General features: G+C 48.2%; 1 protein-coding gene across 1 annotated transcript; it reads right to left on the bottom strand.

Annotated features, from left to right (window-relative positions):
• Nucleotides 1–327: 327 nt before the first annotated feature.
• On the bottom strand, nucleotides 328–19,147 carry tshz3a (teashirt zinc finger homeobox 3a). Its single transcript, XM_084477041.1, has 2 exons — nucleotides 18,851–19,147; nucleotides 328–4,568 (listed from the first exon to the last, which is right to left on the bottom strand). Exons 1-2 carry the CDS (start codon nucleotides 18,888–18,890, stop codon nucleotides 1,252–1,254), a joined length of 3,357 nt encoding a protein of 1,118 aa, XP_084333167.1. The 5' UTR covers nucleotides 18,891–19,147; the 3' UTR covers nucleotides 328–1,251.
• Nucleotides 19,148–27,968: the final 8,821 nt, after the last annotated feature.

The following is a 27,968-nucleotide window of genomic DNA, read 5'->3' as shown; positions in this document are numbered from 1 at the left end:
GATGTGATTTGATTGGCATTAGAACAATGGTTTGCTCATTTTAGAACAAACCATTGCTAGAGATATGTATTTTACCAGAGCTAGAGATATTTAAGGCATCCATAAAAATATATTCTTGAGTTATGCGCCATCGAGATCATTTTATACCCAGTGGAGGATTATCAATCTGCTCTGAGCATGTGCCACTTGAATTATTATTTTCTGGATAAAACAGCAAACTCACAATCTGTCTGGCCTATCTTCCTAAAAACAGCACAAACCACCGTATATGTATTCTGAGCACAATTTCTTAAACTGATGAATATAAAATACAACACAGAAGCTTGATGCAGCAGTTAAGTCCATTTAATCATAGAAGCACAAGGCATTAACATATTTGTATTCTATTTTATCAAATAACATTTATAAAACTATTGTGCAAAACAATGTCATTTTTGTCTTCTTCAAAGGCTCTGCACCAGTGGATAGTCATAGTCCTCTTAAATTAGGAAATATAACAAGTATGCATAAATTGAACAGCAAGTTGTAAGCTTATATACTGTATGTACATTTTACAGAGACCCAGATACACTGCCCCTTACTAAATGTTAAAGAATGAGGCAGCCTTTACAATCAACAAGAAAATGAAATGCTATACAAAGTAAACTATATAGACAGGTGATTAAATTATCTTGCTGTCTGGCAGATCCTTCTTAAGAGCTTTCCCAGGCATTTGAATGTTCTTTTAAGTGTCAAAATGTTAAATTCAAATACCAAGGACATTTAATAATGTGGACAAGACTATAAAAAAACATTTGCAGTGAACCTTGATTTTACATGCAGACTATCAGCAAATAAAAAAAATACACAAAATCTTTTAAATAAATACGATTACTAGATATCAAGAAACTAGTCAACCCTCTAGTCAAAACAGTTGCCATTATCGTCAAGTTTTTTGTCCTTTTTGTCTTCCCCTACCAATGGTGTACAAAGCAATGGAGATTAAAACACTGGTGATATAATGCCCTTCAGGCGGAATATATCCTTAACCCATACATTGAAATGATGCCACACACATGTGAAATGTGTAATGAAAGTAGAGAAAGAAAAGGTTGAAATAGGCCAATGGATATAAACACCTTGTGCTAAATAGTTCATGGTGTTGTGCATTTTCATACAAATAATCTGTTGGGTGGGTGGGGGTGGGGGGGAGGGGTGTTGCTTGCCAGTTACTCTACATATATGTCTTGTACTTTGAAAGCTGAATGTAAATTAGTGTTTCTCTAGCTCACACACATATAGCAGATGGTCCTCTGGGGACTTTCCATGGCTCTTGCTGAGGTGGAGCTTGATAGCGTGCTTACTGGCAAATTTACGGATACAGAGCTGGCAATGGTACACTGTCCCATTACTACTGCTGTCATCCAGTGATTGGGGAGGGATGAAAGACTCCATGGGCAAGAGTTTTTCCGTCAGAGCCTGGGAGTCCCTAACAGTCTGTTTGGGGGACATCTTGGCGAGGTCTTTGATTCTAAAACCCAAGTGAGCCTCCAAATGACATATATACGCTGCTGGGGTACGGATCTGTGAGGCGCAGTCGCCGCAGTAGAACACCGGCTGCCCTGAATCCAGGTTTTTCAGGAACTTGGTTCTACCAGTTCTTCTCAGCTGGTATTTGACGTTAGCCAGCCAATGGCTGATAGTAGTCATTGATAGGCCCGTGAAACGGGAAACATGCATCCTCTCCTGTGGGCTTAGGTCATTGATGATGTACTTCCCCTCTGTGGTCTGTTTCAGGCTGGAAGCAAACTGGGCCTGCAGGAGAAGCAGGTGCTGGGGATTCCAGTTGGAATGTCGGCCTTTGCGCTTGTGGCTGTGCAGAGCCCCCTCTGCGTCCTCTGCGGTGGAGCCCACGACCGGACCCCTGTCTGGGATCCGTGACCTTGACGGTGGCTTAGCCACATCCTGGGACTGCGTCAGGTTTCTCAACATGTCGGAGATGTCAGACAAGGCGTTCTCATGTAGAGGGCTGCTGGATGTGTAAGGAGACACCACTGTTAGCTTAGCAGGGGTCACTATTGAGCATGGGGAGATGGAAGAGGTGGCTGAACATGGGGTCAGAGGGGTGGAACCCAGGGAACTGTTTCTGTCGTTTTTGCCTTTCGTCAGATCCATTGGTTGGTCGTCGCTGGGCTTGGAGATGCTACGGTCTACAATGGATTCTGGCTTTTTCGTCTGGGTTTGGGGAGCTGCCACGGCAGCCCTTTCAGCCATGCTCTGGCTCAGCCTGGAGAGGAGGCTCAGAGGATCTTGGTTCGGCAGCGAAGGCTTGGCCGCCTTGCCCAAGTGAATGTTCATCACAGACTGAAGTGCACTTAGAGGGTTGACAAACGGCTGTTCTGGGGGAGGATGACCAGTGATAATAGTAGTGCTGCTGTTCAGGGCGGGTGCCGGCGGAGACTTCACAGTCGCGTCCCGCTTGGGTTCGGTTGCCGGGGAGGCGCGGTCATCGTAGCTTCCCTTCTCACTGTTTGCTGGAGTGACGGCCCTCCAGTCATGAGGCAGGTCAGCTCCTCCTCCCTTTGTGTACTCTGCCGTTTCACTGCTGCAGGGAGAGAGCCGCTGCTCCGTCTTCGGGGAGGACCTTCTTACTCTCTGCTCCACTTTGGCCACTTTTTCGCTGACCTTTTTAACCAGCTCTTCCATGGCCTGGAAGTTGTTATTAGGGAGGGGGGAGGACTGGGTTGAGGGTGGAGAGATGAGAGGCTGGTTCTTCGCTAGGGAGGAGAGGGTTCCTTCCCCGGTGAACATGAACTTCAGGGAATTCTTGTCAGTGTTGACATTGGGGAGTTTAAGGACGTTGGGGAACTGGTAGGCTGCATGGATGCTAGGGTAGCCTCCCCAGCTAGGGTTACCACTCTGGGCCTTGTTAATCGCAGATGTAACAGTGTTTTCTAGGGACTTGAGGATGTCTAACCCCCCCTTGGGACTGCCCTTGAGATCCTCCTCAGTGAGATAATTATATTTAGAGATGTCAAACTTTTCCTCTTTCTCTCCATCAAAATCCTTCTCCTCCATAATCGTCTCTTTCTCATTTATGAGAGGCTCATCAGCGGTGCACTCTTCTTCTACCTCCTCTTTCTTGATCTCTTTGAGAGGAGGGGGGGAGGCGGCAGGCGAAGTGCCAGCAGTCGTGGGTGGTGGAGGGGAGAAGGTGGAAGGTGCGAGTGGGACCGACTGCACCCTTTCCTCTGTGGGGGTGGCAATTCTAGCTGGGCTAGGGGAGGTGGACTCTGCAAAAGGCTTGGCCCTCTTGCCAACTGAGCTAGTCACCCTCAGGAAGTGACCGGTCACCATCATATGTGACCGTAGCTCTTGCAGTGTGTTATGGGAGCTCCCACACTCCATGCACTTAAGGATCTGGGCCTTGTTAGACTCAAACTGCCAAGCATAGCTGGCACCGTTTTGGTGTCCGTGGCGGTTATTGGAGTTAGTGTAAGGGGAGGCCCTCTGTGTTGATTCGCTGTTATCCACCTGTGAGTGCTTTCCTTTCGGGGTTCCTTCTCTAGACCGCGGGGCTGCAGTGAGATCCAAGCCCACGTATCCCCTTTTCTTTGAGGAGATTATTTTGGCTGCCACCGGGGCCACGGGCTCCTTCAGAGGCACTTTCTGGTAGTGTTTGGTCTTGATCATATGGACACTGAGGTCCTGGAGGGATTCAAACGAATGGCCGCAGTACATACACTTCAGAACCTTCTGGGCGTCCTCCTTGCCTTCCATCTCCAGTAGGGAACGCTTACGGGGCTTGGACCAACGCTTTGAACCATTCCCAGCCCGGTCGTGGTTGTCGTCGCGGTAGTGGCCTGTATCATTCATGTGCACAGTCAGATCCACCAGGGTGTCGTACGCAGCGCTGCAGCCCTTACAGCGGAACTTACTGGCCCCTGTGAAGATGGAACCAAACAGCCGGGGGTTCTGTCTGTGCAGTTGGACTGTGCTGAACAGGCTGCCCTCGGAGCCCTGGGCAGGGATGCGGCTCTGCAGAGTGTTCTGCTGTAGTGTTTTGGCTATGGCGGTTTGGTGCCAATCATAGCTGTTACTGCTGCAACTGCTGCTGCTACTGGTGCTGTTGCTACGAGACTGCTTCTCCACAGGAACCGTGGGCGGCGCCTGGGTCGGCGTGGGGACAAAGTTCAGGGGTGACCACAGGGAGCTGGTCAGGAAACTTGAATAGATGGCCTTCATTTGCTCCAGAGTGTCCACGCCGATCACAGGAGGCAGCAGCAGCGGCGCCGCTCCATCGGTGGACGCCACCACCGGGCTGCTCTCGGCCTTACCAGAGGGGCTTTCAAAGTCTGAGAGACGGTCACTGGCTTCGCTCACGTGCGAGTCGCTGTCCATCTCAGGAACAGAGTACTCCGCGGTCCCCACTGATTCACGGTCACACCCCGGCTCTTTAGTCGCCTCCCTGCCATGTTCCACCAAGTCATCAGTCCCAGGGGGGTCACCCTGGGGGGCCGGCACTGGGCCCTCCGCCTTCCCCTCCTCGTCACCTGCAGCGGGCTCAGGTCCATCCTCGGGAGAATAGGCTGCGAGAGAAACGGGAGACAAAGAGCAGAAAAAGGATGAGTTAAATCGCAGGCAGTGAACACAGTACGTTAGAATAACTGGAGAAAAAGTTTCCCTGCTATGTGTGCCTGAGGACTCCCAGGGACAAATGAGCCATCTGTGTGGGAGCCTTTAAAGCCGAGCTGAGAAATTACAGTCATCCCATTTCACCTCATCAACCATTGAGGTGTTATTTTCCTCCAGGCGAGTCTGTATTTATATACTACCCCAGCCACACGGAACTTATGCCTTCTCTACTTTCACTCCTTCTATTGCAGGAAAACAAAAAAGAAATATCTTGGCAAAAACATAATGCGCCATTTTATTTATCTCAGGGCGCAACAGCTTGAAATGAAAACTAAATCTGAAATTAATGAAGCCCAATCTCGCTGTGGCATTCTCCTCTGGGGTAATAAATGAGTTGGATCAACCCCCATCTGTCAGTTAATATGTCTGATGCTTCTTCATCAGCCTCTTCTCTGGGTTTGCACACTGTGCACACACACACACAAGCAAACACACCCACACAAGCACACACACGCACGCACGCACACACACACACACACACACACACACACACACACACACACACACACACACACACACACACACACACACACACACACACACACACACACACACACACACACACACACACACACACACACGTGCAAGCAAACACATACATACACAAACACAAACATGCAAACGCGCACACACAGTGACGTGATGTCACTCTTTAAAAGGAGAAGATGTCAGACAACTTATAGTAGACAAGGATAGAAGACCAAAATATTCACATGTTGGATAGATGTCCCCCAGCCAAACAAAAATATATCCAGAGTTTGTATCATTCAAAGGTGCTGCAAAACGGGTGCTTGATGTCATGTAAATACATCACTCTAGGCACTGAATACACCCCATCGCGTCAACATCAACAGAGTAATGAATGAATGAATTGAATCGTTCAGAGTTAAGCGGGATTAAAAGAGTGGGACAAATATACAGAGTGAATAAGAAGGTGTCTGTGACGTGCGTGTGTGTGTGTGTGTGTGTGTGTGTGTGTGGGGGTCAGAGAGGAGGGTTGAACCACATAAGCAACCTGTCACTTTGCATGTGGGCAATCTACAGCTCACCTCAAGACAAGCATGCACTCTTGTGTGTGTGTGCTTGTGTGTGTTTGTGTGTGTGTGTTATTCACACACACAAACTAACGTCTGTGTGTGAGCTGTGAAAGTGTCCTGCTGGGCCATGCCTGGTTCTGACTCATCTCAGAAGGACAATGTGCCCCCCCCCCCCCTCGTATGCCCCCTCTGAACGGTGACAGACTCCCGACACGACAGGCCCATCCCCGGCACCCTGCACACACACACACACACACACACACACACACACACACACACACACACACACACACACGCGTCGACCCGCCCACCCACACGGTTCATCGGGACCCCCTTGTGTACAGTGTGTGGGGGGGGGGGGGGTTTGCCTCTCCATTCCAGACACTTCCCGCTCTATACCGGAGAACGCAACCAAAACCCATTATAGGAGGAACAAACAAACAAACTAGCTCTCTGAACCTCGGAGGCGGGGCGGTAACGAAACACCATGAGCCGGAGTGTGAGGTGTGGGTGCACGTCGACGGCTGGTGTTAAAACGTGGGCCCAGCACGAGAGCACCGCTCAGAATCTATTCGGCGCACACAAACAAACAAACAAACTATAAATGCGCCCGTGGAAATAAAGACGCACTCACGCAAGCGACCGCACGCAGACACAAACGCACATCAGTCATACACACACACACACACACACACAGATATATCCACACATATACCCCCCCCACACACACACACACAAACATCCAGTCTAAACAGAAATGTCATAGCTGAAATAGCTCCCATTTCCAGTGCTAACAGCCAATCTCCAGGCGGCGGCGCGGCTGGCGCGGCTCTGATTTGGGCCCCGGGGGCAGCGTCAGCAGGCCGGCCCGCTGAGGGGCCAGGCCTAATGGAGACCTGGCAGGTGCGGCCCCGGTCTCCGTCCTCCCGGAGATTTGGTTTGTCACCGGGTATCCATTACCTGCCATTCTGCGCTGATGGGGCCCGACAGCCCTGATCAAAAGATGTCGTCGGGGCCCCCAGCGCTGCTTGGCAGTCCGTGGCATGTCGTTTGTAAAAGAAGGGGGGCCGAGACCGGGTGTAAATAAAATGACATGATCACTTCGCCGGACCCTCATGTCCCGGACACAATTATGATAATGTGGACGTGGATGGCGGGGCAGGGGAGCAGGGGGGGGAGGGGAGGTAAATCGCTCACGCTTGGACAAACAGGCAAGGGAGGGGGGCTGAAGTATATCACAAAACACACACCCTCCTCCTCCTCCTCCTCCTCCTCTCTAAATCCCCTTTCTCCTTCCTGCTCACTGTCCGGCGCCTTCTCAGTGTTCTGTGTTTTTTGGACGTGCCATTTCTAAAGCGTGATGCGTCCCGTCAGGCGGAGGCGCCGGCCAGCGCGTTAACATCTTGACCAGCTGCTTCGCTGACGTCCCATCCAATCAGCTGAGCCCTCACCCCCCCGCCCCCCCTCCCCCCTGGCCCCCCCTCCCCTCTCAAGGTTGTCAGGGCCACTTTACTCTTCTCATCAGGAGACCGGGCCTACCGAGTACTCCACCTTAAGTTGTCAAACAACTACCGGGCGCATCCCATTTCACTGCACACTATCACTATTCTTTAAATCGTCAAAGATCTCTCTCTTTCTCTCCCTCTCCCTGTCTCCCTCTGTTTTTCTCTCTCTCCCTCTCCCTGTCTCTCCCAGTCGCTCCCGCGTGCACGTTGGTACATTTATAGCGCCGTCCCTATAGGTTATTGTTAATTTGTTGTTAAGGCCTGATGATGCGAAATGGCGATAGCCTCTGTGTGTGTGTGCGTGTGCGTGTGTGTGTGCGTGTGTGTGTGTGTGTGTGTGTGTGTGTGTGTGGGAGGGGGAGAGAAAGAGAGGCAAGTGGAGGAGAGATTGAGATAGCAAGGGAGGTCTTAGAGAACTGGCTATAAAAACCCGGAGAGTGCAGTGGTGCTCCCAGGCAATTTAAAATGCAAAACAAAAACCATTATGTCTGAGGACTATCTGTTAATTTAATCCCCAATGACTGATAATCCATCACACAAGGCGACAACCACATCCAATTATTCTCCCAGGCTTGACTGACAACAGAGGTGATTTATCAAGCTAATAAAAGGTGAAGGCAGCATAGAGGCTCATTCAGAGACAGAAAAAAACAAAAAATTGAATAAAACACTAGATGCAGTCATCGCTAATATCCAGACATAAACTGTACGGCCAGTGTATGCATTTGCCTGATGTGTGTGTGTATGTGTGTGTGTGTCTGTGTGTGCGCGTGTACGGTCAGATTAATGCATATTGTAATGATAAAATGTGACAATGCCATGTGGGGAGAAGACAAGAATCATTAGGTTCCGTGAATGAATACTGAGCTGTGGAAGCGAATGCATTTGTGTGTGTGTGGGGTGTGTACCATCTTAGTCTACACACACTGCCACAAACACACACACACACACACACACACACACACACACACCCACACCCACACCACATTAACACAAATTCCACTTAAGTGTGCAGATTCAAACACTACCCCCGACTCCCACTGCCACATCACACACACACACACACACACACACACACACACACGTACACACACACACACACACACACACACACGTACACACACACACACACACACGCACACACACACACACACACACACACACACACACACACACACCCGCACACACACACACACACACACACACACACACAAACACGCACATGCAGGCAGGCAGGCAGGCGATGAGGAAAGACAGTGATATCTTGGCATGCAGAAGGCATTCCTGCCGAGTATCATTTTCATAAACATAAGGGGCGCAGACGAGAGGAAGAGCTCCTGTGATAGAGCACTGCGGCAGCTCTGCTGTGACCATCAGGAGCAGCAGACACGGAGACGCGCTGGGGGCGGAGCCGGGTGATTAAGCAGGAAGGTGCTCTACTTCCTGTTAAGATAAGGACCCTCGCTGATCAGCCCCCCCATCCGCATTTTCCTCCATTTTTTTTCACGCCGTGCTGGGCTTTATCAGTCTTTGGAGTGTTGTTGTAACCGGCGGCAGAGCGATATATATACGGCAAAATGGGTGATTGGGATGTTTATAATCAATCACTGTTTCAACCTGTGAAAACGCAGTTCAGCGTTGAGGAATCCAAGCAGGTGTTGTTACACTGAATTCTAGGGTCATTTATGTGGTAGAAGAGGAACATTTGTATTAGTATTTTATTTTAATATGTCCTTATTGTCCCTGAAAATGTTAAACTCAATTTCAACCAACATTATTCAATGTTATTTTATGACGACACACTCATGTTGTTGTAGATATGATGAAAGGACCCTCAGTGATAATATATTATTTGATTATCATTCATTCCCAGCTCAGAAAATATATTTTATTTTTGATACTATAGCAAAGCACAGAAATATAATAATGTAAAACATATACAATAAATATATATATATATATTTACATATAACATCTGAAGCGTACCATCTACATTGCTATTTATTTGTTGAGTGTAGTGTAAATCACTCATCTAAATGCAGTGAGACTTTTCCCCACCGTTCAAAGCTGCCAATACCGTACTCGCTACTAAATATTAATGACGTTAGCGCTCAGCCGAGAGATGAAAGGAGTGAGTGTTGGCAGACTCACCACGACGTCACTGTAAAATAAAATAATATAAATGCATGCTTTGGTTCACACAGTAACAAACACAAGTTGTTGTTGTTTACACAAGCGAATGTGCGAATGTGTTGGAGGCTATCATGGACTACGCAGGATATGGCAGTCATCTTGTTAACAACTTGGTGTGCATATGCCCAGACGACTGCACTGTAAACAGTGAGCCCAGCCAAGAGGCAGGAAGCAGGGCGTCACGGTGGTCCCGTTAAAACGTGAAAGAGAAAAAGGCTTTTGGTATTTTATTTTTGAACACTCCTTACAACACTCCTCACAAATATTGTTTCAATTGGAAGAACAAATGTAGGGACGTAATAAATGAGGGTGTACTTAATGTGTACTAGAAAAATGCAAATTGCTGAAGAGGCTAGCTTCAACCGTGGAACAAAGGTGACAAGATCAGGTTGCCAGGGGGTCAACCGAACTATTCTCAAGTCTGAGAGAGTGAGAGTGAGAGAGAGAGAGAGAGCGAGCGAGCGAGCGAGCGAGAGAGAGAGAGAGAGAGAGAGAGAGAGAGAGAGAGAGAGAGAGAGAATTGAAAGATCAGGGAGTGAGGGAGACGAGGGGCTGAGGAAGAAGGAGAGAAAATATGTGTCACAACATGACGTGGCCTTCTCTTTCCAGACATGTACAGTGCTTCAACTGGGCCCTGACGCCCTTAAACCAACACAGGCCCCTCAGCGGGGGGGGCTCTCACCGACAGGAAACGGCCCCCCTAACAACTACGGACCAGGAAGTCACCTCAGCCTGCATCAAAAAAATAAATAACCTCACAATGCACCGAGCTCAACTCCCTCTCAAGTTCCCCAGCAGCTGAGAACTCTTTAAATAGATTAGAATAATTTCAGTCAGACAACAGCCTCATTCTGTCAAAATACTTGCAGATCAGTGAAGTACCTGCTTTTCCTCTGTACGAAAAAAATAACATTGTCAAACTAATGCACTCAATCAAATTCAGGACTGCTCTAGTTTCTCTTTGATCCTTTCAGCCCCTTGCTCCGAGTCCCACGCAGAAATATGTAACAGGTAATCACTGCTCATTAAAGAATTAACTAGAACTGACGTCAAGTCCATTTTGTGAAATACAAATTGAAGGGAGGGTGGCAGATTTTCGGGCCTTTATGCCCAGAGCGAATACACAAGCTGCTTGCTAGCCTAGTGTGTGAGTGTGTGTGTGCTATATGCCCCCCCACCCCCCCACCTCCCGTTGGCATTGTGAATACATTATGTCCGCCGATTGTAGTGCAGGATGTGTGCGGAGAGGGATGAGAAAAACAGACATCGTTGTTCACGCTGTAGGTGTGCTGGTGGTGGACCTAAATATACATCGTGGTACATAAGACCGCATGTGTGTATGTAAACACACACGTCCTCACACAAGCCTTCCCTCGACCACGGCGCTAGCGTTGCCGCCGTGCTGTATTATAATAGGACCTCAGAGAGCCAGCTGAATACACACACACACAGACCTCCGGGCCCCCGGACAGTCACTTTGTTTATCCCTCATGAAATCTAACCCCACCCCAAAAAACAAAACAAAACAAAAAAAAAAAGATCCCATGAAAAGGTCTCCTCTTCGCGCCGTCCCACCTAAACACTTGTGAGACGAGCGGGACAACAAGAGAGACGGCCCTGGCTCCTGACCGGGGAAGCTCTGGGCGCTTGGCACGGCCACAATAACTAAGGAGAGAGAAAGGAGAGGGGGCACAACCTGAGAACAAACCGGCGGAGAAGGAGCGTACACACAGGTGCCAAGCCAAGGGCAGGGACAGGGAGGGAGGGAGGGAGGGCGAGAGGGAGAGAGGGAGGGAGGAGAGGGCACTTTCCATGGGAAGGCTGTGTTCTGGTCCCACCATACACACCAAGCTGTCTTACACAACCAGCCACCTATCTCTCTCCCTGGCCATCACACACACACACACATACACAAACACATGTGTTTGTCTATCACTACCGTTAACATATCTCCCTCTCTCTCTCTCTTCCTCACTCTCTCTCTATCTCTCTCTCGCTCTATATCTTTCTCTCTCTCTCGGTCTCACTCTCTCTCTCTTTCTGTCTACCTATCTATCTCTCTCTCTCTCTCTGTCTGTCTGTCTCTCTCTCTGTCTCTCTCCCACTGCAGTCTTTGATACCATGGATCATATATTTTAACTGCTCTTTGTCCAATCGCCTCTGTTTTAACCCAGCAGGGGCCCGACATCGTAGGGAGACTGTAATACTTGTGTACTCGCAACCCCTGGGGTTTAAAGAGTAGGGTGTGGATTTGGATTCTGCAACCCAGACACAGAGTTTGGTTGTGTGTGTGTGTGTGGGTGTGTGTCTGTCTGTGTGTGTATATATGTGTCTGGTATGGTGGTTTGTGAGGGGGGGGGGCAAACTCGACCCCTCTCACAACAAACAGCTGCTGCCATGATTGCCTAGCAACGAGGAGGTGATGGACACAACCCTGGAAGATGGATGGCTACCATAAATCACAGCAGTGTGTAGGAGGAGGAGGTGAGGAGGAGGAGGAGAGCTAAGGAGTACGAGGAGAGGACAAAAGCAAAAACAACCTGTTTTCTTTTTCTCTCTCTCTATTGCAGCACCAGCGATAGTGAACACACAACCGCTGGCCTTGGCTTGACCTCTCACTGTAAACATATTAACTCTTCAGGGGCAGGAGAAAGAAGCAGACAATCATCAGCGGATCCCACAGAGGATATTATAATCTGCGCCGTGGTCGCTGTCGCTTTAAGAAGCGGTCGCTTTTGTGTGGCCTTCTTAGGAACGGCGCATTTTAGAATCCGTTTCTCCTTTTATGTGAAACTTTTTGAGAATAATGATGATGACAATAATGACAGACTACGCCTGTCATAAAGCTCCCCCTCCAGGCAAGGCAATCTGGGTAGTGTAGTTGCGGGGATAAACATCCGTGGGCTATCTGATTATGGCCCACTGCTGTGGTGTGCTGGTGTCTAGTAACATTCGGAGAGAGCACTCTGTACCATCCATCACACAGTGAGTGTCTACGTCAAGCTCTCCCCGTCCTGGCTCTCCAGTTACAGCCCTACACGGCTCAGCCTAAATAATATTCCTGGTGATGAATGGCACTATAAGGCCGGTATCCATCATTAATCTGATTTTTAAAGAAGCATCCATCTTGGAGAGAGCCTGTTAGGGCCACGAGAGAGCAGAGTAGCTGGGGTTCATTTAGAGGCCAGCCTGCTGCATGAGTGATACCTGTCAGCTCTGCTCATCAGGGAGCTCGCACACACACACACACACACACACACACACACACACACTAGCGTGGACGCACACATACACACACAGGCCTGGACCCCCACACACACACACAAGCCCAGACGCACAAACACACACACGCACCATTAAACATAGACACCATATGGCATCACGCACGCATGCACTCACACACACACCCACACACGTTGCATGTCATTTGCAGCAAATTTACATAATAGGTACAGAAATATTCATTTCTACCAACACACACACACACACACACACACACACGCACGGTGCTCCCAACAACTTGTGTACTCACAAAGCGGGTCTCTCTTCTTCATACAGACATCTTGAGACGTATCAGGGAAAGAACATTCTGTCACTCATGGAGTCGTAACTCATGTAACTCACTCCTTTCTCTGTCATCTGGAGAGAGAGGAGGTCCTCCCCTCCCAAAAGCCTCTCCTGGAGGGATTCATACAACTCTTCCCATAAAACTCACCTAGCCCCCCATCCCCATCCTACTCCTCCTCCCGGACACACACGCACATGCACACACACACACACACACACGTCAAAATGGCATTTGCGTTTCCTTGGCTGTTCATTCCTCCCCACTAACTCCTACCGCCTCTCCATCTCTCTTCTCCTCCTCTTTTATTTTCTGTTTCTCCCTCCGTCTCCTTTCTGTTTTCCATTCACTCCTCTTCCTCCTCCTCTCCCCCCCCTTCTCTCTCTCCCTGTGCTCCCCAGCCTCCTCTCTCGCCCCCTATGTGTGTGTGTGTGTGTGTGTGTGAGAGTGTGTGTGTGTGTGTGTCTGCTAAAGCCTGTTTGATAAATGACACACGTCAGTGTGTCAGAAGCGAAGGGTGGGTCAGTGATAAATGACTCCGTTGAAAAGGAAATCGGCTCTCTGGCATGGCCGGGGCTATTCTCCTCCCAGGATTGGGTTACAGGACCCCCGAAGACCGGAGCGCCGGCTCAGTTTCTCTCCCGCCCCCCCCCTCCCCCCCACCCCGCCCTCCCTCCGAAAAGAGCACACGTCCCACCGGGCCGTGGTCTCTCTTACCTCTGGGAGGGAGGAGGAGGAGGAGGAGGAGGAGGGATTCGAGGGAGCTGGCCTGCCCCAATTGTTGCCAGGGTGCAGCTGCATCTATCACAACACTAGCGGCAGGGACTATTTTTATAGAAAGCCCCGTGCTAGGTGCTAGGTGCTAGGTGCTAAGGGCCTCAGTCCGACAGCAGGGCCTGGCTACTGAGAAGCTCTGGCTAGGGGACACGGACGGAGGGGAGGAGAAGAGGACGTCTAACATTTTTTTTTTTTCTCTCTCATTTTTTTTCTCCTGTTTGTGACAACTACTGCGGCAGTTGAGTGGCCCCTCGACATCCTACTCCTCTCTCTCTCTCCTCACCGCCCCAACCCTATGGCCTGACATCTGCCAAGTGTGTGTTAAAAAAATGAGAGAGGCAGAGAGAGAGAGAGAGAGAGAGAGAGAGAGAGAGAGAGAGAGAGAGAGAGAAAGAGAGGGATGTGTCTCCGCCCCTCACCTCTACTCCCCCCCCCCTCTTTCACTCCCTCTCTCTCTCCCTCTCTCTCTCTTTTACTGGCTGGCGGGGTGGCATTGTTATCCTTACACAGGGGCAGGATTTATGGAGTCAGGGCCCTATGGCAAAAACAAAAAGGCATCTGTCAATACCTGCGGGAAACACTCCATCAGCCTGCCCCCCCTCCCCACACACACACACACACACACACACAGACCACCTCCTTTCTACCCCTACTGCTGCTCGCACACTCATTAGGTATGCACTTATCAGACGAATAGATCACAGACGTGACTCAACCGCGCCGAATTCCAGCAAGACGTACACAAGCAACAGGGTCCTGTAAACGAGGCTGACATGCCCAGCGTGGACGTTGCCGTGCCGATGCCCATCCAAACCCACCCTATCTGATCCACACCTACGCTACCTTGCTTGCATTTCTAAGGGAGCAAAAAACGAGGAAGAACACGTATGTTGAAAACCTGACAAACCCCGGCTGGCCGATATGATACATTGAGTATACTAAAGTCATGTGACGTTGGCCCTGGCGATCCGATTGGTCAGACTTCTGATGACGTCATAGCCTCGAAGCTGTGGACAGTGACCACATTGGCATTGCATGTTGTTTAGCTGCTGGCTGTTAGCAGGTTAGCTTGCCTAGTCTACACTGCTTTAAAAATGAATTGCTTTACAAAGATGCACACACACACACACACACACACACACACACACACACACACTGCATCACATTTCAGTTCAATGGGTGTTGTTACAGCGTATTAACACATGTTTTTGCTAATTTTAAGGGTACATGATTACAGTGTGTGTTTGTGTACTACATAGGCCCCTTCAGTTTCTGAGGAGCAAAGCTTTTTGGATCACTGAGAAGCGGGGGAAAACGTGGATCAGAGGAGTGTGGTGGCGATGAAAGCTTTATAACAGGAGTCGCTCTTACTGGAAACGCTGGGAATTATGGAATTCTATGCTTGCTATTTCTTTCATCACTTTCACCCAGCAAATCGTACGTGTGTGTGTGTGTGTGTGTGTGTGTGTGTGTGTGGGGGGGTTTGTGCAATCGACCCACACACACACACACATGCACGCACGCACATACACACACACCTCAGATTAATTCAATAGGCTATGCCCATTGGTGTGAGTGAACTGGCACTCACAGACACACGTACGCACATGGACGCACGCACACACACACACACACACACACACACACACACACACACACACACACAACCGAACACGCGCTCACACCCACACATATATACGCATGAGTGATAGCTGCCAGTCGGGCATAGCTGACCTGGCAACTATAATCCTGACCCTGCAGAAAGACGAGACCAGTGCTTTTGAGCTCTCTCGCTCACTGTATCTCATCCTCTCTCTATGTATATCTCTTCCACTGTATCACTGTATCACTCTCTCTCTCTCTCTCTCTCTCTCTCTCTCTCTCTCTCTCTCCCTCTGAGAAATGACCATGCTTTCTTCTAAACTAATGCTTGGAGCAGTTGACAGTAGTTAAGCAAGAAGCTGAGTGAATTTAAGCATTGCCAGGGAGAGACAGAGAGAAAGATAAAGAGAGTCACACACACTCATAGACCTAAGCTCTTACGCACTCTCCAAAATGATGTGTTAGTAATAACTGCAAATAAACCCACAATACCAGACCCAAGTATACGTCACAAAAATACCCCCACACACACACAAACACACACACACACACACACACACACAACACAAACACTTCTTCGGCCGTAGGTCAGTCTACATCAGTGGTGTGTTTCCTGTTGAGTCAGCTGAGGCTCACAGCTTTCTTCAGAGGCTCTGAACCCACCGCTCCTGGGTCCGGAGAGTATGCGGTCAGTCACAATAATCCCCGGCCGTGACTACACACAGCGGGCCCTCATGGCCTGAAGGCTGTGCTGGTCCGGCCTGTGTTTACCTAGCCGCATACCTAGCCTCCCATCCGCCCTGACTCTTGTGCCTGACCCGAGTACGCTGAAAACTGTTACAATACAATGGGACCGAAAAGTGGAGCCGTTCCGTGTGACACCACGCTGAAAGTTACCAAAGTGCTTAGCCCATCCCCGAGGGTTTGGTTCCCGGCGTGGCCCAGAGCTTGTCTTAACCAATCACAGAGGCTGTCAGGTCTCCATCAGCCTGCTGGCTAATTGGCTCGCACTGCTAATGAAGCAGACAAAACAAGTTTTCTACAGCCGGGGGAGCAAGAGAGAGAGAGAGAGAGAGAGAGAGAGAGAGGGGCTGAGCGACAGAGAGAGAGAGGGAGATAGAGGAGGTGCTGAAGGGCGGAGAGAAGGAGTGGAAGAAAAGTGACTAGGAAGTGGAAGAAAGAGAGGAGGAAGGAGAGAGGAAGACAGAGTGTGTGTTTCAGGGAGAATATGATACGGTGGTTGTGATGGTGGTGGGGTGTGTGTGTGTGTGTGTGTGTGTGTGTGTGTGTGTGTGTGTGTGTGTGTGTGTGTGTGTGTGTGTGAGAGTGGATGGGTGGGGGTGAGGGAATGTATTTTCCTTTTTTTCCCCCTAACTCTCAAGGTTGCAGTGGGACAACTCCACCGCCCGCCCCCCCCTCCCCACACACACACACACACACACACACACCCCAGCAAGTCCCTAATCAAGACCCATCATCTGTCATCCTATTCTTTGCTCTCTCTCTATCACCACGCTCTGTGCTGCAATCAATTCATCATCACCCTTTGTGTGCCACTGAACAGTTGACAACTTTATAACTTGCAGCTGCACACGGGGCTTACTGAAGGGGCGGGAGGGTGGGTGGGGTGTGGGGGGGCTGGCGGGTGGGGCGGTGAAAAATGAAGGGACCCGGGAGTGGATGAATGAACGAGCGAGGAGGAATTCTGCGTTCGGGAAAACAAGAAGTTGTTTTCTCAAAACACAAGACGATCTGTATTACAGACCCCCCCTTTTATCGCTCCGCATCATCGGCAGCCGCGATACAGAGATGCACTGGCAGGGGAGGAGAGGAGGAAGGAGGAGGAGACGGAGAGGGAGCCAGTGTAAAGAAAAGGAAAGAGAGCGTGAGAGAGAGCGTGAGAGAGAGAGAGAGAGAGAGAGAGAGAGAGAGAGAGAGAGAGAGAGAGAGAGAGAGAGAGAGAGAGAGAGAGAGAGAGAGAGAGAGAGAGAGCAAAAGAGAGAGAGAGAGAGAGAGAGAGTGAGATGAAAAAATACATCCTCCTCTTCGGTGATCTGAAATCAGAAAGCTTTCAGTCATTCTTTATGTGCTCCCTGCGGCCACTCTGAGCCAGTGAGCATGTACATTAGGCAGGGGCATTCTGATGAAATAAAAGCCCAGGCCCAGCTTATGGCTAAACAGAATGGGAGCACTCACTCAGCCTGTCTCTGATTGACCATTAAAGCCATTGATGAATGGGCCTGTCAGAGGAGAGACAATTAAATCAAACATGAAACAAAGCCGTTGTGACGGCCCAGTCTGACAGAGCAAACCCATTCCTCCCCTCCATTACATAGCACACAGCTCCTTTTACAACCCCTAACCTCCACCCACTCTGACTGGCTGAGTGAGTGTGTGTGTCTGTGTGTTGTTCAAAGTGGACTGAGTGAGGTTGTGCACATGTGAATGTGACATTCTCTCAAAGTGAGTGAGTTTTTCTGTGCGTGTATTGACTGTAGTGTGTGTGTGTGTGTGTGTGTGTGTGTGTGTGTGTGTGTGTGTGTGTGTGTGCGCGCGTGCGTGTGAGTGTGTGTGTGTGTGTGTGTGTGTGTGTGTGTGTGTGTGCGAATCGTATGTGTCATTGCAAAACCACATTATCGCCCCTTTACTTTTTCGTGAGTCACTTGACCACCACACAGGGGAAAAAAGTGGAAAAGAACACAGGACTTTCAAAGTGGTTTAAATCTGACGTCAAGGGTCTGAAGCGCACGGGGGAGTGATTTTCTGATGCAAATCGGGAAGGAACAGATCAAAGCCGGATGACAGCCAATCAATCAACCGTCAAATGAGACATGGCAACTGTCGATTATGGGTTCTTCCAGTCCACGAATTCCCTTTGTCCGGGCTAAAACTGTTTATGTTATCCAAAAAATGTAAGAGAGGTAGGCCCTGTTTCGCTATCCCGAGTGCAAAAAAAAGTTATCCGCCAGGATCAAATGTTCACAAAGCTTTGTTGCTTATGGCACGCCTCGGGCGCTCGAAATAGAAAGAGAACATCGTTTTCCCACGCGTTATCCCTGGCTAAATGATCAAGTAGCCTCACGAAAAGGGGTTACAATGTGCAAAGTACGCAATGTAAATCGGCAACAATGAAAACTTTACCGTAGCCAACTATTCCGTTCTGTCTACTGCAAATGCGACGACCACTTTAATTCAACAAGAGAAGCGTAGCCTACGTCTTTCAGATCACCATAACGCCTAAAAGTAATTCCTTGACACATGTATTCCACAGGCCTGGACTTTATACTGTACCGTTTACAGCGGATAGGGAGAGAGACAGCGAGAGAGAGAGGGAGAGAGGGAGAGAGAGAGAGCGAGAGAGGGGAGAGTATCGCTGGAAAAAAACTGGAAACGGAAATGCAGCGGCTGTAAATGAGCTTGTGAAAACAAAGGTATCGTTACATCTGCTCTCTATCCTCCAACGCCTATAACGTGTTTTCCTCGTGTATAAGGCTTACCTGCTGCACGCTTGGGCGCTTCTTGTTTCCTCCGCGGCATTTTGGATCTCCGTAGAACTCTTTATACCTTCGCAGAACCCGAAAAGGTCCACTACTCAAGATATTACGCCTTCATGTAGACTCTATTTCATCGGAAGTCCGCGGGGAAACTAAAACCATTCTTATGAAATAGTAGCCTAGTCAAAAAGTACGCGAAAATGCGGGGAGCACGGGAGATCGCGTGAAATAAACAAGCTATCTCTTCCTTTGTGCGAAATTTGACTGTCACTGATGATAGTCAACAGCAGTGATCGTCCACCTCGGTTCCCTTGTCTCATAGCTTGGCAACAGGCAAAGTTGAGGGATAGCGAGATGATCGCGTCACTCAAAGCCCGATAGTGGGCAAACCCACTGCTCCTTTAACTCTTTACGTCTCGAAAGGGGGCGGCCACAACACAATGCTTGTCCTGACTGTTTTAAAATGAAGTATACATCCTTTGGGAGAAGGCAGGGCAGGGTAGCCTATGGGTCTGTATTCTAGGAGCACGTAAGCTATTATCAGTGTATTACATAGGCTACCCGATACGATGTTTACATACGTGTATTTGGCCACACGTTATATAACAATATGTTTTTAAAAATTATATTGATTTTACATTAAACAAAATAAATAGGATATATTACATTTTACTAAAACGTAAGGTTCTCAAGGTCAGCATTTTAATATTTTATTTTATGCAATAAAATAAAAATATTATATTATTATTATTATTATATTTATAACTATATAAATAGTATTGCAATGTTTACAATACTATAGTGAAATATAACATGTATGTGAATTGGGCTTTAATCAGTTGTTATAAATTACTTATTATAATTGATGTCCCGATCAACGTGACATGGTAGAGGTAAATAACTAAAATACAATTTGTGATCATTACATTAAGTAGCCTGCTTTTGAACCCAGCTTTTTTTCTTTCCTTTGACAGTGATGTAAGTATATTTACAGTGTTCTGGCCTAGTACATCCCTTCATAATAGCATACCCACACCGCCATGAGCCTGAACAACAGTATCTAACAGAATGCTCTTGGTGTGCTTTACCACTGCTAGCAAAATGAGACATGCAAATGCATGCCCACACACAAGCGTATACTGATGTACAATTAAGAACAGGGCTTTGGAGTACTCACTTACTCTATCTCCACACTCCCACAGATTTCCCATGCTCACTCCCCCAACACAATCACACACACACACACACACACACACACACACACACACACACACACACACACACACACAGAAACACACACACACACACACACACACACACACACACACACACACACACACACACACACACACACACACACACACACACAGAAACACACACACACACACACACACACACACACACACACACACACACACACACACACACACACACACACAAACACACACACACACACACACACACACACAGCCACACACACACACACACACACACACACACACACACACACACACACACACAGCCACACACACACACACACACACACACACATACATGCATACAAACATGCGTGCACACACTCACAGAAACCACATACACACACATGTTGACACACTATCCTGAGATGTCACTTTCCCGTGGTGTGTAGGTGAACTGAAAATATATCACATATGGACACACACACACGCACACATACGCACACACACATTTATGAAAGAAGAATTAAAGGGTTGTGTGTGATCAGGGCTTGCCCTGGTCGTTGTCTCTCCAGCGGCTGAGGGGCTGTGTCTCTGTCACTTTAACAACATGGAATTACAACCCAAATGGGATGTCAGGGGTTAGCGACGTCTCTGGGAGAACTATGTGAATATATCTCCTTCCCCTGGACTTAGCCCCATGCTGACCTCCCCCAGGAACAAGAAGCGGGCTGCTGATTGGCACTTTTACAGCCAAATGAAATCTTCTTAGAGCCTGCTGGAGGCTCTGTCTGTGTGTGTGTGTGTGTGTGTGTGTGTGTGTGTGTGTGTGTGTGTGTTTTTGTGTGTGTATGTGTGTGTGTGTGTGTGTATGTTTTTGTGTGTGTATGTGTGTGTGTGTGTGTGTGTGTGTGTGTGTGTATGTATGGTGGAGGGCATCGGGGGGGATTATCCTTTCCAAAATTAGTGAGCCATCACGGTGACAGAAAGTAGCAGAGAGACACCGTGTGATCCAGACTCGGTATTGATGAACACATAAATAGTGGCTCAACACTCACTCTGGCCTCGCTCCGCCGCCCTGGCTCTCACTGTACGCTGCCCGCAGTCCCTCCTCCGTCGGGAGTCTGTCAGCGTTTGCTCTGAGCCGTGTGAACCCTTGTGTCCACACTGACCTCGGGGCTAACGTATTCAGCAATGTAGATGAACACGGCGCAATGAATGTAGCCCACGCATACATCAAACGGCAGCCTCTTATGAGTGTGAGGCATCATGGGAAAAATGGACGGTGATGTTTTTAACGATTTCCCTGTAGCAGGGGGTGCGGAAAACAAAGCGATGTCATGGTGATTTGATTTTAAAAAAAAGAAGAAAAAGAAAACTTCAAGGGACTGCACCCATCATTATTTTTTTTCCAAAGCTTTTATAATTTGTTATGGCAATGTTTTTAAATGACAATTCCTTTGTGAATCCTCAAACATTATTTATTTATCTGGCACAGGCCTGTGTGTTGGTTCCTGTGTGGAAGGTATAGCTGCCATTATTCTCTTCTCCTTGTTCTTGACACCGGTATTATCATAAAAGAGGATTTCTGTCAGGCCCGCATTGATTCAAGCAAAAGTTCACTCCAATCAATCTATAAAAGTGGCGATTAAAAAAAAGCACGAGTTGCTTCTTTTCTTCTTTGGCGAAAAAAGAAAAAAATTTGGGAGAGGGAAGGACCCTTCAATCTCATAGCCTCCAGAACACTCAAGTATTCATTGCGTTCTACTTTTCTCTTTCAAGCTCTCTGTGGGGGGGCTCTACTCATGACATCTCTCTGTATCCCGCGCTGTTATTCGCCATGCGTTATCTTATCCACCATTCACCACGCCGCTCTCAGATGTGTGAGAGAGAGAGGACCATCCCTCCAGCACAATCAGATCTCTCCATCTCTCCCGCTCCCTCTCCCGGTCATATGGGCCTAAACCCGGGCGGAGGCCCTGTTCCTCAACGCACGGAGCGGACGCAACACCCTGGGGTGCACAGACATCTGTAGTCGGCTCCCTCCCAGGTTAATCCAACTTATGGGTATAAGCAGTGACATTGATGCATATCATTTGAATTCATATTCAAAGCAACCGTTTTGTATGTGTTTGTGTGTGTGTGTGTGTGTGTGTGTGTTTGTGTGTGCATGTGTGTATGTGTGCACATGTGTGCATGTTTGTGTGTGTGTGTGTGTGTGTGTGTGCGTGTGCTGGCTTTGTATTCCTTATGTGTTTGCGTATTTGAATGTCCAAGCAGGGTGCTGGTGCTGCTGGGTGGGTGTGTGTCTGCACGGCCCATGTGGAGAAGAGTGATTGCTTTATTGGGGCCTAGCAGGGGCCAGCGGGGCCGGGGCTGTGTCTCTGGGCGGCTATATGGATGGCTTGAGGAGGTCTCCATCATTCATAAAGCGCACTCCTACATGTAGAATTGATCTAGCAAAGGAGCCGGGTGGCAACAGCACTTCATCAGTCTGTCCGAACCACAAATCACCCGCCGGTGCCCCCCCCCCCCCCCGTACACACACACACACACACACACACACACACACACACACACACACACACACACACACATCTCCCCAGGGGAGAGGGGACACCTCTGTTCGATGCTCGGTCCCTTCGGATGAGGCTGAGGGCGGGACGCAGAGACCCCGTCCCCTCCCTGACTGTACAGGGGCCCCCGACGGCCCTGAGGAATGAGGCGAGGCATCCTGGGTGGAGGTGGCTGGTTCCTATAGTCCGCGGCGTCATTGCTCATAAAATAGATATGCGTGTGTTATACTTATTATACGTATCATTTTGGAATGTAATTCATTGTGTTGTTACACACACGCACACACGCGCACGCACACACACACGCACATACACACACAGACGCAAGCGTGCACTCAAACCCACACTCATTCCATACATTTATTTACACACACACATACACATTCGCAAGCACACACATATTCATTATAGTTATTTATGTACGCACACACACACACACACACACACACACACACACACACACACACATACACACACATATATATATAAGGCCAGGGTGATAATTGAAAAGAAACGATAGCAAAAGACCTGTTATTTCTACATTCACATCATTTTTTCAACAACGTGATTAATGTACACCATGTACCAAAGTACTCAACAGTGAAGTCAAACAGGTTTTATAATAGATGCATAATTAAAGCTACCTTTACTCATAGTGTTTAATATATGCATCCCTGCCTATTAATAACCCAGGTCATTCATTAGTATAAATCAGCTATGTACGGCACATTTGTGTCATTTTGCACTGGCAAAAGAGAATTGGTGTGACGAAGTGCTCACCTATAGCCTTGGGTTGCACATTACACTCATCTTACATTAGAGCACACTTCTACCCCTGTTCCCCTGTATCCCCCTCCTCCTCCTCCTCCTCCTCCGCCTCCTCCTACTCACCATCCTCCTCCTCCTGCTCCTTCTCCACATGCTCCTCGACCCCCACCTCCTTCTCCTATTCTATCTGCTTGTCCACTCCCACCTCCTTCTCCACCTCTGCCTCTGACTCCTCCTCCTCTTCCACCTGCTCCTCCGCCACATGCTCCTCTACCTCCACTTCCTCCTCCTCTTCTACCTGCTCCTCCCCCTCCTCTTCCACCTGCTCCCTGCACCTCCAGCTCTTCCACCTGCTCCCTCCTCCTCCACCACCTCTACCTCCACCTCCTCCTCTTTAAACTCACTCCACTCCTACCTCGACTCCCTGCTCCTCTTCTTCCTCCTCCACATCGTCCTCCTCTGCCTCCACCTTCTACACCTCCTCCTCTACTTCTACCTCTACCGCCACCTCCTCCACCTCTACCACTACTTCCTCCTCCTCCTCCTCCTCCTCCTCCTCCTCCTCCTCTTCCACCTGCTCCTCCATCCCACTACTCATACCGGTTTCGGACGTTGTCATTGATCTTCATTCTAAAATAATCTCTTATCATTTCTCATAGTAAGCCTGCAGAGAAACCTTTTCTCAGATCCCAATTCATTAGCTTCACCCTGAAAATAGAAAGGCTCAGAGAGAGAGAGAGAGAGAGAGAGAGAGAGAGAGAGGGAGAGAGGGAGAGAGAGGGAGGGCTGGACATGTGACAGGACCTCGGCGAAAGCAGCATTAAAATACGACCACCCGTTCACCTGCAGGGCCTCCTGGTCCTGGTGACAACCTCTTTGACATCCTCCATTTCAAACAAGTTGTTTTTTTGGGGGCCTTTTCAAAGCAATTAGTTGAAGTGGACACTGTAACAAATGAGGCTCTTTCCTCCTCTGGGTATTTAGCCCTTTATTCCCCTTATCAGCGGGCAGTTTTTAGGAGCACGTCTTTATTAAAAAATATTAACATTCACAGACTGATTGGTCGGGCTGTTGAAAAGGTCTCCTTAACATTTATCAGTGTTCCTCTCTTGACAGCCAATAACCGACACATTCTCAATCATTGTCCAGACAGATTAGAAGCGGAGAAGAAAGTAGGTGATATACATGTTATATTCCCTTTGTAAATTATAATGATAAGTCACTCTCATCTAACAAGGCTCATCCTCCTGGTGTAGGAGATGAATTCACAGAATTTCAATTAGCACCCATCTGATTGTGGAGGCAGCACACAGACAATTGATCAAGTCTTGCTCTCCCCTCACTGAAACTCTCTCTCTCCCTCTCTCTATCTTTGTCACTCTCTCTCTCTCTCTCACTCTCTCTCTCTCTTTCTCTCTATCTCTTTCTCTCTTTCTCTCTTGCTTCCCTCCTTTCTCATAGCCCTAAAGAGCCCTTTTAAATATTCAGGTAGATTATGAATGGCTACACCCCATCTATTTATATCTCTTATATTGACAGAATTACATTTATATGGAGTCAAGGTGGGAGATTAATTTCGGCCCTTTGCTCAGAATATTTAGGATGGGCCGGGGAATTTAGGAACTGTTTAATATACTTCTCGGTTCTCGACTGCCTCTAATCATTTACTTTTTTTGAGTACACTTCAGGAGAAAAGCAGCACCACAAATAATTATAACTATAGAAATAATTCACACATTGCCGACGTATAAAATCCTTCTAAATAGTTGGAGAAAAAAAGTTTGGCGAGCCCATTTTGTCTCCTGCGTGACTAATAAGTGAGGTGTTACCTTGTTATGGAAATTGCCACGTTTTCTCACGTCACCCGATCCACTGTCACGTTCTTCTGCTTAGCCCTGTCAGCTTGTGTTTAAAGAGAGGGCTGATTCCTCCTCCTCCTCCTCCTCCTCCTCTCCTTCCTCTTCTCTTATACCCTGTTCCGGAGGTTGGCAGCATAGAAGAGAGGGGACTTGGAGGGACGTAGGGGGGGGAGGGCGACGGGGGACAGGGTGGGGGGGTGTGGACGAGTCATGTTTATGATGGACGAGCAGCTTTTTAAAAGAGAGGCATCACAAAGTGTTGGACAGGAGGGATCTTAGCCGGGGACGTCTATGACGTGACGAGAGAGACAGGAACATCCTTCTCGCCGTGTCGAGGTGTCAGGCTGGCGGGGGAGAAGGAGAGCCAGCAGACAGTATCATCCGTCCTCCCTGAGCCAGGAGGAGGCTCTTGGGCTGGGGAGGGGGGGCGGGGAGAGAGGGTTGGAGGGGGTGGCGGTGGTGGTGGTGGTGGTGGTGGCGGTGGTGGTGATGGTGGTGGTGGTGTTGGTGGGAGGGAGAACATTATCTCAAACATTTGGGCCTGACTTTAAGTGTTAAGTTGGCCTGATTTATTTATTTTTTTGTCACGCCGTCATCGTAATAACACACTTAGGGGAGTTTCCATTGTCTTTGGAAAATGTTGTTATGGTTGTGGTTGGACGTTAATGTTTATTTTTAAGACTTCTATTTGACACTTTCCAAATAGCCTTATCGTTTGCGTGCAGCAAACCCACTTTGTCCAGTTTGTAATCACCGTGATTTAACCATGTTCATCAAAAAATGTTGACAGGTGGTAATAAGAAACAAAATAACATACAGGTTTGAACATACAGGTGTCCAATAAGTGATATCCTTTTTAATGTGTTATTATCTATAAAGGAACCAATGCACTATGAACTTTTATTGATTTACTTACAAAATAATCGTCATAATATTGTATATAAATGATCAACCTCAATATTTAAATTTTGCTTCCGGGTGCAGTGGGTAAGATTCGAGAGTTGTAAAGAGAAAGAGAAGAAAAGAGCCAAAGAGGGAGATTTTGAAACTAAACAAGCAAAGAAACTCATTCTCTGCTCCTTCCCTCCATATGTTTATCCTCCTATGAGAAATGTAGCATTTCACACACCTGTGATTGACAGCAAATACGGAGTCACCGAGCCAATCACAGAAGATGTGCCCTGATTGGTCAGGGCAACCAGGAGTGGTCTAAATTCTAAATTGTCTCATAAAGAGGCAAGCGAGGTCCACATCTCCCTCACAATAGCTCTTGCACGGCTTTGCCACTTTAAACAAATTAATCTCATATAATAGCTCTTAAATCGGACCTACAGCACCTTTAATTTAATTTCTTTAATCATATTTCCTGCCATCCTCTCATCCCACATCCCACACTCCCCACTCACTCTGATTCCCCTGGCCCACGGGAGATTGAAGGACAAAGAGAGTTTAAGCTTCAGGATTGGCTCTCATCATTTGTCCTGGATACCTGACGGCTGGGCTCCCAGTATTTATGCACTACGTTTTAAAGCACAGCGCTGCCACTTAGGAAAGAGGTGTCGGCTAGAATCCGGCGGCTAACTCCCGTGCCAAGTCCATTTTCCAGAGCTTTAGTGCTGGCCCCTTGACTCTGCCATGTGCGGAGACGCACGGCAATGTACCCCTCCGCCAGAGGACGGAGTGATCACAATTCATAATAGCATCTTAGCACGCTGACGGCAGCCTGTCACTCCAGATGCCACGCGGTCTCTTTGGAAGGTAGTCAGTAACTCGGGAGGAATCCACATTTCATTTCATTTTGGCGTGCAGGCGGGTATATGTGTTTGTGTATATGTAGATTCATGTATATTAGTTCAACCCCTGTTTTTTTTAAACAGCCTCAGAATTAACACTGGTAGTAACACTGTTTTTATTACAATGTTTGGACCACAATATGATTATTCACTGAGTTTTTCTACACAGATTCTGTTTCTTCTCACTCCATGAAATCAATAGTATAATGTGAATGAATGCCTAATGGTACATGTGTTTAAAGTTTTGCTTGCTAAAATACATATATTTTCCTTCTCTAATCAACATTAGGCCATAATGAGTCCCTCCCCATTCTGGCTAGTGCCTGAAGATAGTGCCAGAGTTGGAGCAGAATGCTCTGCCAAACAGATGGAAAAGAATCACTGTGTTGAACACACATACCACAAATGCAAACACCCCACCACATACACACACACACACACTCTCACATGCGCACAGGCAAGCAAGAAAGCATGCACGCACACACCCCAAACTCCACCCCCCCCCCCCCCCACACACACACACACGCACGCACGCACACACAGACACACACGCACACACACACACACACACACGCACACACACACACACACACACACACACACACACACACACACACACACACACACACACACAGTCGCACATGCTTTCCTCTTGGTGGCCTGCTTTGATGTAAGTCATTCATTACAAACGGAATTAATGTTCCAGAGTTGCAGTCTCCCTTTAAAAACAGATGTCTCTGGAACATCCAATTAAGAGGCAGAAAGTTGTTGCCTCTTGGTCATCTCTAACCTTCCTGTCTCGCCGCTTAAGACAAAAGAAGGAAAAAACAGACACAGACTCTCCCGTTGTTAAAGTGTCCCCGAGTCAGACGTCTCTCCCCAGCCCCCAACACACTGCGTCTCATGGATCCGGTCAGGTGGACGCGACC

This window comes from Micromesistius poutassou (genome assembly GCF_964030765.1).
Source record: "Micromesistius poutassou genome assembly, chromosome: 13".
Classification (NCBI taxonomy): Eukaryota; Metazoa; Chordata; class Actinopteri; order Gadiformes; family Gadidae; genus Micromesistius; species Micromesistius poutassou.
Note: the sequence above shows the minus strand (reverse complement) of the source record. Positions and strands in the feature narration are given on the sequence as shown.